The 17852-nt window shown below is 48.6% G+C and overlaps 1 protein-coding gene across 3 annotated transcripts in view; it reads left to right on the forward strand.

Moving 5' to 3' along the window:
- GBF1 (golgi brefeldin A resistant guanine nucleotide exchange factor 1) overlaps window positions 1-17515 on the forward strand; it is a 123297-nt gene extending 105782 nt beyond the window's left edge. For 2 of the 3 annotated variants that reach the window (XM_007470396.1, XM_007470397.1), the window contains exons 12-40: window positions 12-160; window positions 501-599; window positions 1184-1378; window positions 1591-1780; window positions 2378-2518; window positions 2840-2928; window positions 3880-4082; window positions 4560-4683; window positions 4967-5092; window positions 5362-5444; window positions 6093-6329; window positions 6607-6700; window positions 7071-7247; window positions 7578-7642; window positions 7728-7851; window positions 8286-8357; window positions 8508-8602; window positions 8862-9015; window positions 12012-12237; window positions 12755-12915; window positions 13047-13293; window positions 13412-13605; window positions 14484-14634; window positions 14741-14871; window positions 15078-15179; window positions 15463-15576; window positions 15726-15906; window positions 16058-16186; window positions 16668-17515. In XM_007470396.1, coding sequence (XP_007470458.1) covers window positions 12-160; window positions 501-599; window positions 1184-1378; window positions 1591-1780; window positions 2378-2518; window positions 2840-2928; window positions 3880-4082; window positions 4560-4683; window positions 4967-5092; window positions 5362-5444; window positions 6093-6329; window positions 6607-6700; window positions 7071-7247; window positions 7578-7642; window positions 7728-7851; window positions 8286-8357; window positions 8508-8602; window positions 8862-9015; window positions 12012-12237; window positions 12755-12915; window positions 13047-13293; window positions 13412-13605; window positions 14484-14634; window positions 14741-14871; window positions 15078-15179; window positions 15463-15576; window positions 15726-15906; window positions 16058-16186; window positions 16668-16948 — 4334 coding nt within the window. In that variant the 3' untranslated portion in view covers window positions 16949-17515. Of the gene's footprint in view, window positions 1-11; window positions 161-500; window positions 600-1183; window positions 1379-1590; window positions 1781-2377; window positions 2519-2839; window positions 2929-3879; window positions 4083-4559; window positions 4684-4966; window positions 5093-5361; window positions 5445-6092; window positions 6330-6606; window positions 6701-7070; window positions 7248-7577; window positions 7643-7727; window positions 7852-8285; window positions 8358-8507; window positions 8603-8861; window positions 9016-12011; window positions 12238-12754; window positions 12916-13046; window positions 13294-13411; window positions 13618-14483; window positions 14635-14740; window positions 14872-15077; window positions 15180-15462; window positions 15577-15725; window positions 15907-16057; window positions 16187-16667 lie in introns of all 3 variants that reach the window. The other variant, XM_007470398.1, reaches the window with a different exon arrangement.
- Window positions 17516-17852: the final 337 nt, after the last annotated feature.

Raw genomic sequence — 17852 nt, forward strand, 5'->3', positions numbered from 1 at the left:
CCCCCCCCCCCCCCCAACCCCACACGACCGCCACAACTCAGAGGTTATGATCCACATGGGACTGCATTTGCTGACAGTGGCTCTTGAGTCAGCCCCTGTAGCCCAGTGCCAAACCCTCTTGGGCCTCATCAAGGATGAGATGTGCCGCCACTTATTCCAGGTAAGACTGGATTTCTAGAGGAACTCCGAACACCTGGCTCTTTTTCAGGGTCTTTCAAGGGCCAGGGGAACACAGGGAGGTTTGGCTGATTCATGTGAAGAGTATAGGACCCAGGAAAGAACCTACCTCCCCGACTGACCAGTAGTCGTAGTCAAGAGGACTCCAGTAGTTCCCCGGGGACTCTGGCAACCAAAGGGAAACATAGGAATGGCTAGATATAGAGTTCCCTCAGAGCACATGATCTTAGTGACAACTTCCCACAGTTTGCTGTCCTGCTTTCTCTTGGTTGAGCCATAGTCAGGTTCAGAAACCTAATAGCCCATCCTACTGTGATCTCCAGCTACTCAGCGTAGAGCGACTGAACCTTTATGCTGCTTCCCTGCGGGTATGCTTCCTACTGTTTGAGAGCATGAGGGAGCACCTCAAGTTCCAATTAGAGGTGAGTTTCTTGAAGTTGGAAAAAAAATAGGAAGATGTATGGCACCTTCATTCGGGTCAGCTTTGTCATGCTGCAGGAGTGGGATTTGGTGGCTTCTGAGGAGAGTGCTTTTAGCCTCCATAGTTTGGTTCATTGGCTCTCCTCTTTAGTGGAGAACTTAAAAGGTGCCCAGAGAAACCTGGCTGACTATAAAATGGGAGAACCTGAATATGAGAACTGGCAGGTAACCTCACCATGAGTGGGTAAAACTCTTCTGTCTGCAGTTCTTTTGCAACACAGGCAGGCAAGTCAAACTAGCTTTGCCACTAAATTGCAAAAGGGAACTCTGAATAGGACCAAATCAGGCTCACACAGAGAGCACAAAAAGGGCAATGGGCAACTTGATCAGGTATGAGGTAGAGAGCCAGGCCTCCCCCATCATGAAGGACAAAGAGAGGGATGTATTTAGGGGATGGAATACCATTAAGTGTCTCTTAATGCATACCTTCTGGCTAGGCGTCTGCTTCCTGTTTAATGTTTTTCCTGTCCAATTTGTCTCTTCCTATCTTGAATCCTTTCCCCACCCAAATGGCAATTATTGTCAGATGTACATCAAAAAGCTCATGGATATCATCACTGTGGAGAACCCCAAGATGCCTTATGAGATGAAGGAGATGGCTTTGGAGGCCACTGTGCAGCTCTGGCACATCCCCAGTTTTGTCACTGAGCTCTATATCAACTATGATTGTGACTACTACTGTTCCAACCTCTTTGAAGATCTCACCAAGCTGCTGTCCAAGGTGCTGAGCATTATTACTGACCTCTAGAAAGACGACTTTATTAAGGAGATCTCTCTGGTGGTAGTGAGGATGCTACATATAGGGAACGAAACACTTGAGAGCTGGGGAACAAGAAGAAGGGTATCTTAAGGCAATGTAGAAGTTATGGGCGATTTTAGGATTTTTGGAAAAGTATTCTAACCCCAAGTCTCCTGTATCTGTTTACTTTCCAGAATTCCTTCCCTGTGTCTGGTCAGCTCTATACAACACACCTGCTGTCTCTCGATGCCCTGTTGACAGTGATTGACAGCACTGAGGCCCACTGCCAAGCCAAAGTCCTCAACAACCTTACCCAGCAAGAAAAGAAAGAGGCAGCCAGACCTGGCTGTGAGGCAGTAGATGGCACTCGAGAAGCCAACAATAGTGAGAGGCATTTCTTTCTTTGAGGATCCCAGGGTTCTATGTTTATCCCTTCTCTACTCACTGAATCCTTTCTCCTACCCTTATGTCACTTCCTCCAAAGTACTCCTAATTCTGTGTTTCCGAGGTTTGGTGATGTGAATCATAGACCAGGCTGGCACATTAGCAGGACTCATGGACTTCTCCCTTTCTCCTCTTCCACGCTTTAGCTATTTTTACAGAATTGTTATTTCTTTATGGGGAGAAAAGAGAATATAGATTAAAGGATATAGGACTTCTGTGCCTAAAAGCTCCAGGCCCTACCTATTCCTACCCCCAGTGCCTGCCTCCACTCTAATTAATCTTCTCTAACTTTTCCTTGAGATTGAGGTTGCAGAAGATCAGGGAAAGTGATTGCGTAAATCTCTTTATTAAATTGTAGAATCTAATGCTTGTCTGACCTGGGATGGTGACTGCTTATTTGGGCTTGGGTTTGTCCTGTAAGGGCTGGTGACCTATGTGGGAACATGCAGGTCTCCTTGGCCTGAAGCTCGATTCTCCTGCAGTTCTGCTTGGCTTCCTACACCATCAGTCTTCATTTACCTTCTTCTCTCTTACCAGCTGAGAGAGCAGCCAGTGATGGGAAGGCTATAGGCATGGCCCCAGACATCGCAGGCCTGCATGTGCCAGGTGGAGGGCGGCTGCCAGCAGAACATGGGAAACCAGGATGCAGTGATCTGGAGGAAGCTGGTGACTCTGGGGGTGGGTACTGGGTATCCATCATCCTAAGCCCCCTCAACTGGAAGGCCTGTTAGAGAACAGAGGGGAGGGGAGCAGAAATACCCTAGGGTAGTACCTGAATGAACATTGGCTGCTCACCATGCCTTCAGACCCAGAGAGAGGAACGAAAACATTTGGAGCCCTAGAAGATAGGACTTCTAAGGAAGTGGAAGACTGATGAGGACAAGAAATTTTCTGAGGCATCCTTTTTTTCACTAGAGAGTGTATCAGCTTCCTTCCAAAAGTCATAATCCTGGTAAAAGAGGTCTTACTGGTGTTTCCCTCTCTTCCTCCCATTCCTAGCTGACAAAAAGTTTACCCGGAAGCCACCTCGATTTTCCTGTCTCCTGCCAGATCCACGGGAGTTGATTGAAATTAAGAATAAAAAGAAGGTATATATAGATATCCCCAGAGCTCAGCCTCTACCCACTTCTGACTGGGTGTTCTCTGTAGGGATTCTGTCTCAGAGAATGAGGGAGAGTCTAAGCTCACTGAACAGCTTCCCAAGGCTAGTTTTTGAGCTTCTTGGGGCTTCAGCAACCCCCCAATCTCCTTTGAAGCCCTTTCCTTACTCCTAAGCCATGTAATCAGCATCTCCTATTGTGTGCTCCTGGGCAAATGCTGCCCTAGCTGAGAGTCAGGTGTTACTTGTGGTGACAAGAGCCCTGGGAGCTGGTATCCTGTGGGTCACAGAAGATTATTGGTCATCTCGAGCTCTGGGGTGATGATTGGCAATAAAAGGGAATTAACATTTATTCTGGTGCTTTTTAGTAAAGTTCAAATAACTGTACTTTCTGGTTTTCTAACACAAAGAAAACCTTCTATTTAACCCTTTCTTCCTCGTAAGGCCAGCCTAAATGACTTTGCTTTATGTGTGCCCTTGATTGCAGGGCTGTGACTAGACAGTCAAAAAGTTATCATCGCAGTTATTTCACCTTGTTTTTCAAACCCCAGGGCCTTAAGAGCTAGGAAGCCAAAGAAAGAAGGGGAATCCGAGCTAGTCTGTAAACAGATACCAGGAATGGCTCTAATACTGGAGAGAAAAGAAAACCTTCTCTAGTCTCTTTCTTATATTTTTTTTCTCTGGTTCTCAGGTTGGAGGAGAGTGCTGTGCATCTTTAGCACTCAGAAAAGGAGTAAAAAGGAGCTCCTCAGCCACTTCTAGTTAAACATGGAGATTGGGTAAAGCTAGGGGCCAGTATGGTTCAGCCTTAGTTCTGGAGTGACTTAGAACCATGTCCTAGGAGCCCATTAGGTGACCAGCTGTGGACTGTGATGGAGACCTTCCCTTGTCTGGTTTAGGGGCAGAGCAGCTTTTGACACCTCCTGTATTTCTTCTCTAGCTGCTGATCACTGGCACAGAGCAGTTCAACCAGAAACCAAAGAAGGGGATCCAGTTTCTGCAAGAGAAAGGTCTCCTCACCATCCCAATGGACAACACAGAGGTAGCCCAGTGGCTGCGAGAGAACCCTCGGCTGGACAAGAAAATGATTGGAGAGTTTGTGAGTGACCGCAAAAACATTGACCTGTTGGAGAGCTTTGTGAGGTGAGGAAACTGCAAGAAATGTGGGACATAGTTGATGATCAGCCTGCGGGGACAGACAGTTCAAAACAGTACCAGTCAGTTCCTGATGGTGACCCAGGTCATACACTCTTCCTCTTCCCAAGATTTATATCTGTTGGATCTGAAAGAGTCTCCAGCAAGAAAGCTTTGGGCACCATTTCATTCTACATAGAGAACATTGCAAAGGGGTGGAGTAGGGTTCCTGAGCACAGGGTAGGTTCTCGGTTCCAGGGATGAGGTTTCTATGTAGGAGCACACTGATGTGAAGAGTACTAAGCTTAGGGGTTGTCAAATTCTGGTTCTGTGTTAGAGATGACCTAGGAGATACCTCCCCTTTGCCAGAGCTCCCAGCCTTTTCTGTTCCAATAGGAGAAGCTTAGTGGGACTGTAGCTAATAGAGCACCCAACATTTGCAGCTTATACATCTTAAGCCTTTCGTCCTTCTTTCTTTCCCTGTAGCACCTTCAGCTTTCAAGGTCTGCGGCTGGACGAAGCTCTCCGTCTCTACCTGGAAGCCTTCCGCTTGCCCGGGGAAGCACCAGTCATCCAGAGGTTGCTAGAGGCATTCACAGAACATTGGAGGGTGAGTTTGAGTGGCAGGGGCTGAGCCCAGCATCCCAAATTAATTTGACTAAGGGTTTCTGTGGCTTCAACTGAAGGACCCAGTTGTTGTCTCCTAAGAAGGCTGAGAGTAATGTCAGTGAGCTTTCCCATAGAGGGGCCAGCTTCCATCAGGGAGTTGGCAAGATATGGGCCTCTTTCTGGCTGGTACCTTCCTCTTTATCATCATTGACCCGTGGGTTGGTAGTGAGGTTTTGATTGGCCAGAGAAGGGCATTGACATAGGTGGGGTCTTTGATTTTTCAGAATTGTAATGGCTCCCCATTTGCCAATAGCGATGCCTGCTTTGCCCTGGCCTATGCTGTCATCATGCTTAATACTGACCAGCACAACCACAATGTTCGCAAGCAAAATGCACCCATGACCCTGGAGGTAAGATTGGATCCCAGCCATGGCAGAGCAGTTCCAGCACAGCTTTGGAGGTAGCAGGAAGGACTTGGGTTTTCCAGTGGGCACGATAGACAAGCTTCTGTCCAAGGTAGTCAGGGGGCGTTGGCCAATCCAGAAGAGGAACTGGGGTAGGGAAGTGGATTCTGTCACTTACTGTTTCCTAAAGTCCTATTTACCACAGACCCAGGAGTTCCCTGCGTGGGGCTTCAGCATTGACACATGGCGGGTAAAGCTTATTGCCCTGTCTCTAGGAGTTTCGCAAAAATCTAAAAGGTGTGAATGGAGGCAAGGACTTTGAGCAAGACATTCTGGAGGACATGTACCATGCCATCAGGTGAGTATATGCGTAGAGAATGGTGTAGCATCTCTGTTAAGGAGAAGCACGCTACTTCCTTCTCCAGATTTTGAAGTCACATCAGACTGCAGCGACTCATACACCCTGGATTTAGCTCGTAATTTATCTGGGCAGCCCCTTCTCCCCCAACTGATGTATTCCTTAAAGAAGCCTGAACAGTACTGGAACTTTAGTACCCTGAGCCAGGATCCAAACTGCCCCTAAGTGGAATGTCATCACCCCATTTTCCGAACGCAGAGAAGCTAGGTTTTCCTGTCTAGCTTGCAAGATGCATTATGGCGCTAGTAGAGAACCCAAGATGGGTACTAGAGGGTGAGGTTTGGGACACTTAGGTTTTTACTGTAAATCAGAAAAGGTAGAATTGTTCATCCTCTCATACCCAGAAAAAATATGAGATCTTACTATAGAACTAAAGGCCTACTTAGAGATGGGGCTTGGAGATTATGGGATGCTTCCTTTCTTTCTCCTTGATGCCACTGGTGGGGAGGGAACCAGACCACTGAGCTGCAGTTTTGATGACCTCTCATTGAAGGAAAGTGTCAGTAATGGGCAGAAAGCCCCTTGTCCTAGTTTGTAACCAGTCAGGTTCAGAGCAGTGCACCTACTCCTTTTGTTACCTCCTGACAGGAATGAGGAAATTGTGATGCCTGAGGAGCAGACAGGCCTGGTTCGGGAGAATTATGTATGGAATGTGCTGCTTCATCGAGGTGCCACCCCAGAAGGCATATTCCTACGTGTGCCTGCTGGCAGCTACGATCTTGACCTCTTCACCATGACCTGGGGCCCCACTATTGCTGCTCTTTCTTATGTCTTTGACAAAAGCCTTGAGGAGACAATCATCCAAAAAGCCATCTCAGGCTTCAGGTAGCCAGAATTTGACTTTGGTCTTGGATCTCCTTCCACCTCTTTGATTTAACTTGGTTGCCTCCATGCCTCTCTGACTCCTACTCTTATTTTCCTTAGAATGGGTTCCTCCTGAGTTTTTCAGGGAGGCTGAAGCTTGGGAAAGCTCAGTCTTAAACAGACTCAAGAGTAAAAGGTTTCTTCCTGGGACTGATTAGGGAAGAATCCCAAGCAAGCCTCCTTGGGGACTTGGGCTGCCTGGCCTTTCAGTGACTGTATCTGGTATGTGACGTTACAGGAAGTGCGCCATGATCTCCGCCCACTATGGCCTCAGTGATGTGTTTGACAATCTCATCATCTCTCTATGCAAATTCACAGCTCTCAGCAGCGAGGTGAGCAGGGACAGGAACTGTGTACTTGGAGTTCCAAAGGAAGACCTCTCTTTTAGCCATAGACCTACCCTTATCTGTGGAGCTGGTTTCCATCAGCATATTCTCTCACTACCCCTGGACTACAGTAGAGCTTAGCCATTTCTGTCTGACACACCCTAGGACGAGAATAGCATTACCTTATATAATGGGGATGAGAGAAGAGATGCAATAGTGGAGAAGGCCTTAGCCAGGGTAGCCCTTTCCACCAGTATTATGGGGGATTGAAGCAGAACTAGCAGAAGGACCCTCAGGAACCATAGGTAGAGGCCTAAGAGAATCTCCTTTCAAGACATTTGCCAGGCGCTAAGCCTCATCTCATCTTCCTTTCCAGTCCATCGAGAACCTGCCCACTGTGTTTGGAAGCAACCCTAAAGCCCACATTGCAGCCAAGACAGTATTCCATTTGGCCCATCGTCATGGTGACATCCTGCGGGAGGGCTGGAAGAATATCATGGAGGCCATGCTGCAGCTCTTCCGAGCCCAACTGCTGCCCAAGGCTATGGTGGAGGTAATTCTTGGTAGGAGACTAATCAATAATAACAAGGCAAGAGCTCCAAGATTATTTACTGTCTGCATATAGAACTGGTTGAGAGTAGCACTGGGCCTGATGCATGCTGAAACTTACCAGGAACGCCTCAAATGTAAGACCACAGATCTTTGGCCATGGGGATAGCTGTAAAGGAAGGCTGGTAGAAGTTGTTGCCAGTCATCAGTTGGAGGGGCCCAGTCAATAGTGTGGGGCAGAGGACAACAGGAAGAAAGCCAGAAAACTTTGCATGGCAGAGCAGGAAATGCAGCGGGCATGTGGAAAGAAATTATTCTTGACCTGATTTTCCAGGTAGAAGATTTTGTGGATCCCAATGGCAAGATCTCTCTACAACGGGAAGAGACACCATCAAACCGGTGAGGGGAATTCAGAGGCTGGAGACCTTGCAGAGGGAGGATTAGAACTCTGGAGCTCACTAGAGCTTGTACTCTCTTTCTACAGAGGAGAGTCGACAGTGCTGAGCTTTGTGAGCTGGCTGACACTTAGTGGTACTGAGCAGTCTAGCGTGCGGGGCCCATCCACTGAGAACCAAGAGGCCAAGAGAATGGCCTTGGACTGTATCAAGGTAACTGCCCTTGCCTACCCCTGGTGAACAAGCCTAGACCCTTCTCTACTAGATAGACACTGTCCTGTGAACTGAAGAATAGGGTCATCTAGGGTTTGTGACAAGAGCTGACTCCTTCTGCCCTCTCTCCCTGGCTTCTTGGGAACATTCTCTTCCCTCTAGTCCTTATCAATAACCCCTCTCTTGGGGCTTCCCTGGTGGTGCAGTGGTTGAGAGTCCGCCTGCCGATGCAGGGGACACGGGTTCGTGCCCCGGTCCAGGAAGATCCCACATGCTGCGGAACAGCTGGGCCCGTGAGCCATGGCCGCTGAGCCTGCGCGTCTGGAGCCTGTGCTCCGCAACGGGAGAGGCCACAACAGTGAGAGGCCCGCGTACAGCAAAAAAAAAAAACCAAAAAAAACCAAAAAAAAACCCCTCTCTTGTGCCCGCTCTAGCAATGTGACCCAGAAAAGATGATCACAGAAAGCAAATTCCTTCAGCTGGAGTCACTGCAGGAGCTCATGAAGGTACAGAGTGAAGAGGGAAGAGGGGTGAAAGGGTTGGCTGGGTGTGGGAGGGGAGACAAGGATAGTGGCGTATGCCTCAGTTTCTGTCAGGGGTGGGCCAGTGGCTGGCTTCTCCTCCATGCCTATTTTCCTGCTATTATTCTCCTCCAGGCTCTGGTCTCAGTGACACCAGATGAAGAGACCTATGATGAAGAGGATGCTGCTTTCTGCCTGGAGATGCTGCTGAGGATTGTGCTGGAGAACAGGTAGAAGGCAGTCTTTAGGCAGGCCTCATACTGGGCTTGTGCCAAAGGGATGGAAGCCTGGAGTAATCTTGCAGAGTGGGCTCTAGGGACAAGAAGTGCATGAAGCTATAGGCAGTAGAGGAGAAGCTTGCTTATTATAGCTGCCTGCTTAGGGTATAATACCACTGAGCTCTGAAGGACCTAGCCTCAATCAGAAAAAGAGGCTTATTACCCAGTGGCCTTTACAGCTGAGACTATCCTCATCCCTTATGTTTCTCAGGGACCGTGTGGGCTGTGTGTGGCAGACTGTTCGAGACCATCTATACCACCTATGTGTCCAGGCACAGGACTTCTGCTTCCTTGTGGAGCGGGCAGTGGTGGGGCTGCTGCGCCTAGCCATTCGGCTACTCCGGAGAGAAGAGATCAGTGGCCAGGTAAGCTGAGTGCCGCTGGGAAGGCAGGAAGGTATACAAGGGACTAAAGCCACAGTATCAGTTATGGATATGGCCTGAGACAGAGACTTCATTTAGTGCCCCATAGCATGAGCCCAGTAACCTACCACAGGGCTAGGGGAGTCTAACAGGGACATTGAGAGTGAATCTGGAATGGCCTCAGGCATGAAGCTAGTACTCAGCACCTCTGCTCAGTAGGGCTGGACGGCTGCTGCCTTGTGGCAGTCCCAGCCCCATACCTGATTTCCCGGCTCTCATGCTTAGGACCCTCCCGAGATCTCTTCACCCAATTTATAAAAGACAAACAGCATAGAAATGAGTTCAGGAAGGTCACAGGATATAAGATCAATACACAAAAATTAATCACATTTCTTTATACTAACGCTGAACATATAGAAAATGAAACCATTTACAAGTGCTCCAAATGAAATCAAATACTTAGCTATACACCTAACAAAACATGTATAGGATCTGTATGCTGAAACTTACAAATGCTAATGAAAGATATTAAAGAAGACCCAAATAAATGAAGAGGCATACCATATGTGTGGATTGGAAGACTCAACGTAGTGAAGACGTCATTCCTCCCTTAATTGATCTGTAAGGTTAATGCAACTCCTATGAAAATCCCAGCAAGGTTTTTTTTATAGACATAGACAAGCTTATTCTAAGATGGAAAAGCACAGGCCCTAGAATAGCTGAACATTTTGAGAAAAAACGTGGGAGGAATCACTCCATCTGATATTAAGGCTTACTATACAGCTATAGTAATCAACACTGTGGTATTTTTGGAGGGACACACACATGCATCGATGTAACAGGAGAAACCAGAAATAGACGCACACAAAGATGCCTAACTAATTTTTTGACAAAGGTGCAAAAACAATTCAGTGGAGGAAGGATAATCCTTTTAATTGCTGGAGCAATTGAAATCCATGGTTGGGGGGGCGGGGGACAAATGAACCTTGACCTAAGCCTCATACCTTATAGAAAAATTAACTCAAAATGAATCATAGAATTAAATGTAAAATGTAAAACTATGAAACCCTAGAAAGAAAAATAGGAGGATATCTTTGGGAGCTAGGCAAAAAGTTCTTAGACTTGACACCAAAAATACAATCCATAAAAGGAAAAACTGGTAGATTTCATCAATATTAAAAATTCTACTCTTATGAGAGCCCAGTGTGAAAAGGAGGTAAAGACAAGGAGTGTATGTTTGCAAATCAAATATCTGAAAAAAGACTAATACCTAAAATATAAAAGAACTCAAAACATAACAGTAAAAAAAAAAAAAAAACAGACCAATTAGAAAATGGGTGAAAGATATGAAGAAGATATACAGATGGCAGATAAGCACATGAGGAAGCTTAAGTGATGTTCATCATCATTATCCAACAGGGAAATGCAAATTAAAACCACAATGAGATACCACTACACACCTGTCAGAATGGCTAAAGTGAAAAACAGTGATAATACCAAATGCAGACAAGGATATGGGTCAGTCACTCATAAATTTCTGGTAGGAATATAAAATGATAGAGCAGTTTCTTATAAAACTAAACATGCCATTACAACACAATCCAGCAGTTGCACTCTTGGGCACTTATCCCAGAGAAATGAAAGTTTACTTTTATAAAAACCTATACATGAATGTTCACAGGATCTTTATTTGTAGTAGCCAAAAACTAGAATCAGCCCAGATGGCTTTCAGCGTAAAGTGTAGTACATACATACCATGGAATACTATTCAGCAATTAAAAGCAACAAATTATTGATACATGCAGCAACTTGCATGACTGTCCAAGGAATTATGCTAAGTGAAAAAAGCCAATCCCAAACAGTTATATACTATATCATTCCATTTATGTGACGTTTTTGAATTGACGAGGTTTTAGAAGTTGTGGACAAATGGCCGGGGACTAGGGATGGGAGCAAGAAAGAGGCAGGTGTGGTTATAAAAGGGCAACACAAGGGATCCTGTGGTGTTGGAACTATTCCAACACCACTAGCCTGTTGGCTAGTGGTGGATAAACAAACCTACACAAGTGCTTAAATTGTGTAGAACTTAATCCATGTATGAGTACAAGTAAAACTGGGGAAATCTGAGTAAGATTAGTGAATTGTATCAATGTCAGTATCCTGGTTATGATATTATGCTGTAGTTTTGCATAATGTTGCTGGTCTTTTTTTCAGTTTTTAAAAAATTAAACTTTGAAAATAGAGATAATTATAGATTCATATGCAGTCTGTTTTATAATAAAGTATTGGATATCTCAGGTAATTTATTGAATACTCTACTGAAAGTGGAAAACAGAATGGTTGTCTGGGTATGGAATGGTTCTAAGTGCATCAGTTGTTTACCCTCATAATGGCATGGCTGACTGAGAGCTGTGGCTCCCTGCCACTGCCCAGCATCACAAGAGAGTATTGTGCTGCATATCAGTAGCCCTGGAAAAAATCAAAACTCTTAAGTATGGTTTCTACTGAATGTGTTTCACTTTTATACCATTGTGAAGTCAAAAAACTCTAAGTTGAATTATCATAAGTTGGGGGCTGTCTGTACACTTTACCCACTTTACCCCAATGGTAGCATTGTGCAAAACTATAGTGTAGTATCATAACCAAGATACTGACATTGATACAATTCACTAATCTTACACAGATTTCCCCAGTTTTACTTGTATTCATACGTGTATTAAGTTCTACACAATTTAAGCACTTGTGTAGGTTTGTGTATCTACCTCTAGCCAAGATGCTGAATAGTTCCAACACCACAGGATCCCTTGTGTTGCCCTATTATAACCACACCTGCCTCTTTCTTGTCCCCATTCCTAGCCCCTGGCCATCTGTCCACAGAGTACCCTAAATTGGGTCTTAGCCAAAACTGTTCTCACTAGCCTAGGGAGGCTGGTGGGGAAGGAGGCTAGACAAGACACGTGTGCCCACTTTCCACTTCCTGCTCCCATCTCCTGCCCCAGGTACTGCTCTCCCTGCGCATTTTGCTACTAATGAAGCCCAGCGTGTTGTCCCGAGTCAGTCACCAGGTAGCCTATGGGCTCCATGAACTCCTTAAGACTAACGCAGCCAACATCCATTCAAGTGATGACTGGGCCACCCTCTTCACGCTGCTGGAGTGCATTGGCTCAGGTGTAAAGCCTCCAGCTGCCCTGCAGGCCACAGCCAGGGCCGATGCACCTGATGCTGGTAAGCCCTTTCCCAGAGAGACCCACACTGGCAGATAAACAATTATGGCCCCAGTGGTTGAGACAGGAAAACAAAACGCAGGTTGTTGTGTTCAGCAGATTAAATACCCCTGGCTTCTGCCATCTGCTTCCAAAGCTTCCTGTGGCTAACAGGCCTCTCCCCATTACCCACAGATTAAACAGCATAAAGGCAAGTAGGCAATGGAGAAGGCTATGAAGCCAGGCTTCCTACTGTCTTGAGGACTGTTTTCTCAGAAACTCTGTCCTCACTGCCACCACCCTCCCCAACAGCTGCTACTAGATGCCATCAGGAGCCCAAATTAGCCTGCTGCCCCATTTGGTCAAGAGAGAAGCTCTCCAGGCCATCCTTCAGCCCTCTAGTGACAGGGCTGAAATTAATCCAGACCAAGAGAAAAGAGAGGCCAGGCTTCAGCACCTTTCTTCTGAGAGCTGAAACTATGCCTCATCCCAACTTCCCCATCCCCACCCTGACTCTGCCCCTCTCCCTGCTGGCTCAGGGGCCCAATCAGATAGTGAACTCCCATCCTTCCATCAAAATGATGTGAGCCTGGACCGAGGGTACACTTCTGACTCGGAGGTCTACACTGACCATGGCAGGCCTGGCAAGATTCACCGATCAGCCACAGATGCTGATGTGGTCAACAGCGGTTGGTTAGTGGTGAGTGAGCATACGGGCAGCGGGTGAGTCTTCCCCTCTTGGCCTGTGGGAAAGATTCCTGGCCCTCTGAGAGGGCAGCTAGGGGAAGATCAGGGCCAAGCCTGGATTCTCAGCTCCTCTGTACTTTACAGGTCGGGAAGGATGACATCGATAACTCCAAGCCAGGGCCTGAGACCAGCTGGCCAGGTCCTTCACCCCTGGTCAATCAGTACAGCCTAACAGTGGGGCTGGACCTCGGGCCACATGACACCAAGTCCCTGCTCAAGTGTGTGGAGTCCCTGTCCTTCATCGTGCGTGACGCTGCCCACATCACACCTGACAACTTTGAGCTCTGTGTCAAGACTCTCCGCATCTTTGTGGAGGCCAGTCTGAATGGCGGTGGGTCACCTGATGAAGGGGCAGTTGGGGAGTAACCATGTGAATTACGGGGGAAAGGGAGGAGCAGGCCATCTGTACCCATGGATATGGAATGTGACCTGGGTCTGGCCCTGCTCAGGGTGCAAGTCCCAGGAGAAACGTGGCAAGAGTCACAAGTATGACAGCAAAGGGAACCGCTTCAAGAAGAAATCCAAGGAAGGCTCAATGCTTCGGCGGCCTCGAACCTCCAACCAACATGCCACTCGGGGCGGGCATAGTGATGACGATGAGGACGAAGGTGTGCCTGCCAGCTACCATACGGTGTCTTTACAGGTCAGTCAGGACGTAAGTATGGCACCCTTTACTTCCTCTCCTCTCCCGGTACCTGACATTGGGAGTCTTGGTGGGGCCAGGGACAGCCAGGGTGGAAAGGAAGGGCCTGTGTTCCAGCCAGGGCCTCAGCCAGCGTCCCCACAGTGCCCCCCTGTCCAGGACCGCCTGTAAGTCTTTGTTTGCTTCATTTTTAAATTATAGTTTGTTTTTGAAATAAGTAATTCAAATGCACATAGCACAGAGTTCAAAAGGTTTAAAAGGGTAAGCAGATAAAAGCCCCATTCATTTCCTGTCCCCAGCTGCTAAGTTCCCCTTACCAGAGGCAACCACTGCCATCAGTTTCTTGTTTATCCTTCCAGAGTTATTCTGTTGTCTATTCAGGACATATAAAATTTATTTTATGAGCAGACTTTACATCACTAAATAAATGGAGAATTAATTGCTTTAAATAGAACAACCTTAGAAAAATTACAAAAACAAAAAATTATTAAATCTGGCCAGACACTGTTGCCTATCAAAGCCTCTGAGCCTGAGGTTTGCTGTTTTTAAAATGAGATTAACAAGATGAGGCTTTATCTGTCATCAGAAAGTGTGAAAAAGTACCTTTCTCACTGTGTAATTGTGTTAATACTTAGTCCACACACCTCCTCAAGTCCCCGCTACTAGGAGTAATACCCATCTTTGGGAAACACTGGTCAGGACTAGGACAACCAGCTCATAAAGTTGAGGAGAAGGGAGTGGTGAGAGGGGTGGAGTATGGTGTGATCAGTACTAGGGACTCCCTTGAGGACTCAGTCAGGGACAGTGGGAGTGGGCTGGTGAGGAGGGGATCCACCAGACCTAACCCCACTCATGTCATGCCCCTCCTGTGACCCCAGTTGCTAGACCTGATGCACACGCTACACACAAGGGCAGCCTCTATCTACAGCTCATGGGCGGAGGAGCAGCGCCACCTGGACACAGGAGGCTGGAAGATCGAAGCGGATTCACGCACCCTCTGGGCCCACTGTTGGTGCCCTTTACTTCAGGGTAAACCTCAGGGGAGCAGGCAGGGCAGGGGCAGAGGTGGAGCTGGCTCTTGGGAAGTACCAGGATCAGGATGCCCAAAGGATCCTGAGCCTGTTCTCATTCTCAGGCATTGCCTGCCTGTGCTGTGATGCCCGGCGCCAGGTGCGGATGCAGGCACTGACCTATCTACAGCGAGCACTACTGGTACATGATCTGCAAAAGTTAGATGCCCTGGAATGGGAGTCCTGTTTTAACAAGGTAGGACTTCCTTCTGGTCTTAAGGTAAAGTGCAAATCCTAAAGACAAGGAGAGCCAAGCAGCTTGAAGAGCCCCTGATGTCAATCCTCAGCCTGTATCAGACCTTCCCTCCTGCTCTGTACCCATCCACCGCAGCCCAGGGTCAAGTGGACAAGGCTTCCACCTGACCCTGCTAGGGAGATAGATGTTGGCTTCTTACCCACCAGGTGCTGTTTCCTCTACTGACCAAGCTCTTGGAAAACATCAGCCCTGCAGATGTGGGCGGGATGGAGGAGACCCGGATGAGGGCTTCCACCCTGCTCTCTAAGGTACCGCTCATCACCCTACACCCACCCACTCTCCCCACACCTGCCTCTTTGCAAGCAGGGAAGCCAAGGCTGCTGGGAGGACCTAGAGATGTAATGTAGGTGCTTAGGACTCCCAGCTCTGGAGACTCAGCAGGACCCAGGGACCTGGGAGGATTTTGGAATTCAGAGGAGTCTCTGATCCAGGATTCCCACACAAGATAGGGCAGGCTTCCCTCCCACCCTTGGAGAGGGGTGCAGAAGGCTCCTACCCTACTCTTGGCTGAAAGGGGCTGGGGGGCCATAGGTCTTCCTGCAGCACCTGTCTCCACTGCTGTCGCTCTCTACCTTTGCGGCCCTCTGGCTGACCATCCTGGATTTCATGGACAAGTACATGCACGCAGGCTCCAGTGACTTACTGGTACGTTCTGCCTCAGCCCAACTCCAGCTGCCTACTTCCTCTCCCATCTTCTGGGAAGACTTGCTGTTGCCCCCTTGCTGGCTGCCTTCTCCTTACCATATCCCCCCATGCCCTCTTTCCCATTCTCATGGCCCCACTGCCACCTGCAGTTAGAGGCCATCCCTGAGTCTCTGAAGAACATGCTCCTGGTGATGGACACAGCAGAGATTTTTCACAGTGCGGATGCCCGAGGAGGCAGCCCCTCAGCCCTCTGGGAGATCACCTGGGAGCGCATTGACTGTTTCCTGCCCCACCTACGAGATGAGCTCTTCAAGCAGACTGTCATCCAGGGTAGGGGGCTCCAACCAACTTCATCAAAGAGAGTCTGGAGCTAATAATTAGTTCTCTGTGCCTGGGGTGGGGGTTAACTCTAGTGGGTAGCCAGGACTCTACTTGAAATAAAGCACCGAGAGCCGCCATCTGGATTCTCTACCCTCCCCAGACCCTGTGCCCATGGAGCCTCATGCCCCAAAACCTCTGGCCTCAGCCCACCTGACTCCTGCTGTTGGTGACACCAGGACACCTGGCCATCCACCTCCCCCAGAGATGCCCTCTGAGCTGGGGACCTGTGGTGAGTCCCTCTGAGCGAGTTTGCTGGATGTCAAACAGGAAGTCAAGGAGGCCCGGGGTACTTTGACATTGCTGCTGAGCATGGGCTGTGAGCCAGGGGAAGGAAAGAACCAGAAGATCCTGTTCACCTGCTCTTCTTATGGGAAATGGCAGGGCCAGGTCAGCTATGATGAGCTAGCTGCCTGGGATTTTCAGGCTTCAGAGAAGGAGGCTGGATCAGGGACTTGGAATGAATATGCAGAGGTTGCCCTTCAGGAATTCTAATAAAGACCAGACCAAAATTAACCTACTGGAGGTACAGCAAAGAAGATAAAGGGTAGATATAAGGTAGCTGGACACTGGAATAAGTTTTGAGCAGAGACTCTCAACTGTGTAGACTGGGAGGGGTCATCTTGCTTACATGAGTGGGAGAAGCAGAAGTTTGGTAAATTAGCTGCAGAATGTGAGCAAGTCTGACTGCAGCCACCTTGCTTTCCCTCTAGACTTTGAGAAGCCCGAGGGCCCCCGACCTGCCAACAGCAGCTCCTCTGGATCACCAGTGGCATCCAGCCCCAGCAGACTGAGCCCTACCCCCGATGGGCCTCCACCCCTGGCTCAGCCCCCACTGATCCTGCAGCCCTTGGCCTCCCCACTGCAGGTGGGCGTGCCCCCCATGACTCTGCCTATCATACTCAACCCCGCTCTCATCGAGGCCACCTCACCTGTGCCCCTCCTGGCCACACCCCACCCCACAGACCCCCTGCCCACCTCTGAGGTCAACTAAGGCAGGCCCCTCAGCGATCAGGACCAGTACTTCCTACCAGGCTGTCCCTGGCCCACCTCTCAGCTGTCCCAGGGGCCGCAAATTCTTCAGTCCCAGCCCAAGCTGCTATCACTGCTACTTGGATGGGGACCTGAAAATGAACTTTTATAGCCCCTCCTGGGACCCACAGTCAGTCTGTGGGACCTTCCTCCTCTGCTCTCCATTCCTGGGAGTCCAACCTGAGAGCACACTCAGGTATTACCTGCAGCCTGGCAGCTCGGGGAGGCATCACTGTACCAACCCTGCAGTGCCCACCCTTGTGCTCCTCCTGCCCATGGTCAGGCGTCGAGAGCCAAGCCAATCACTCTGCACTTTGTTTCCCTCTCCCAACCCCACTCCCATCAGCCCTGGGCCACCTCCTCTAGTTCTTCCTCTTTTATTAATTAGTTGGTCAGTTTGGAGAGTTGATTGGCACCATGGAGGGTGGGCAGGTGGGGCTGGACAGAGGGACTGCCCACAGGAGCATGTACATATGGAAAAACAGGACAACAATGGATTTTTTATGATGTAATAAATGTCTTAGTACCACCATCATTGCCTTTCCCTCTGGTTTCCTTCTTGAGTTTGTGGGTATCATGTTTCGGGATACCCAGGCCATCACATGAACAGAAATGAGACTGAGCCTACCAGCAGTCTGGCCCACGTGGCCCCTGGTCACCAGCCAGCCAGACGCCAGGACGCAGTCAGGATTCCTTCACTGCTGCTGCCCCACCACCACCATCACAGCAGTGCCCCCTTAGCACCAGGGATGCGCTAGGGAGTTGGCAGTTGTCCTCTTCCCTAACTGCTCCATCGGAGATAACCGTGACAGCCTAGGCGGGGTCAAAGGAAGGTGAACCAGAGCTGAGCTGTAGTTATTCAGAAG

The sequence above is a fragment of the Lipotes vexillifer genome, unplaced genomic scaffold (assembly GCF_000442215.2).
Source record: "Lipotes vexillifer unplaced genomic scaffold, Lipotes_vexillifer_v1.1 scaffold916, whole genome shotgun sequence".
Lineage (NCBI taxonomy): Eukaryota > Metazoa > Chordata > Mammalia > Artiodactyla > Lipotidae > Lipotes > Lipotes vexillifer.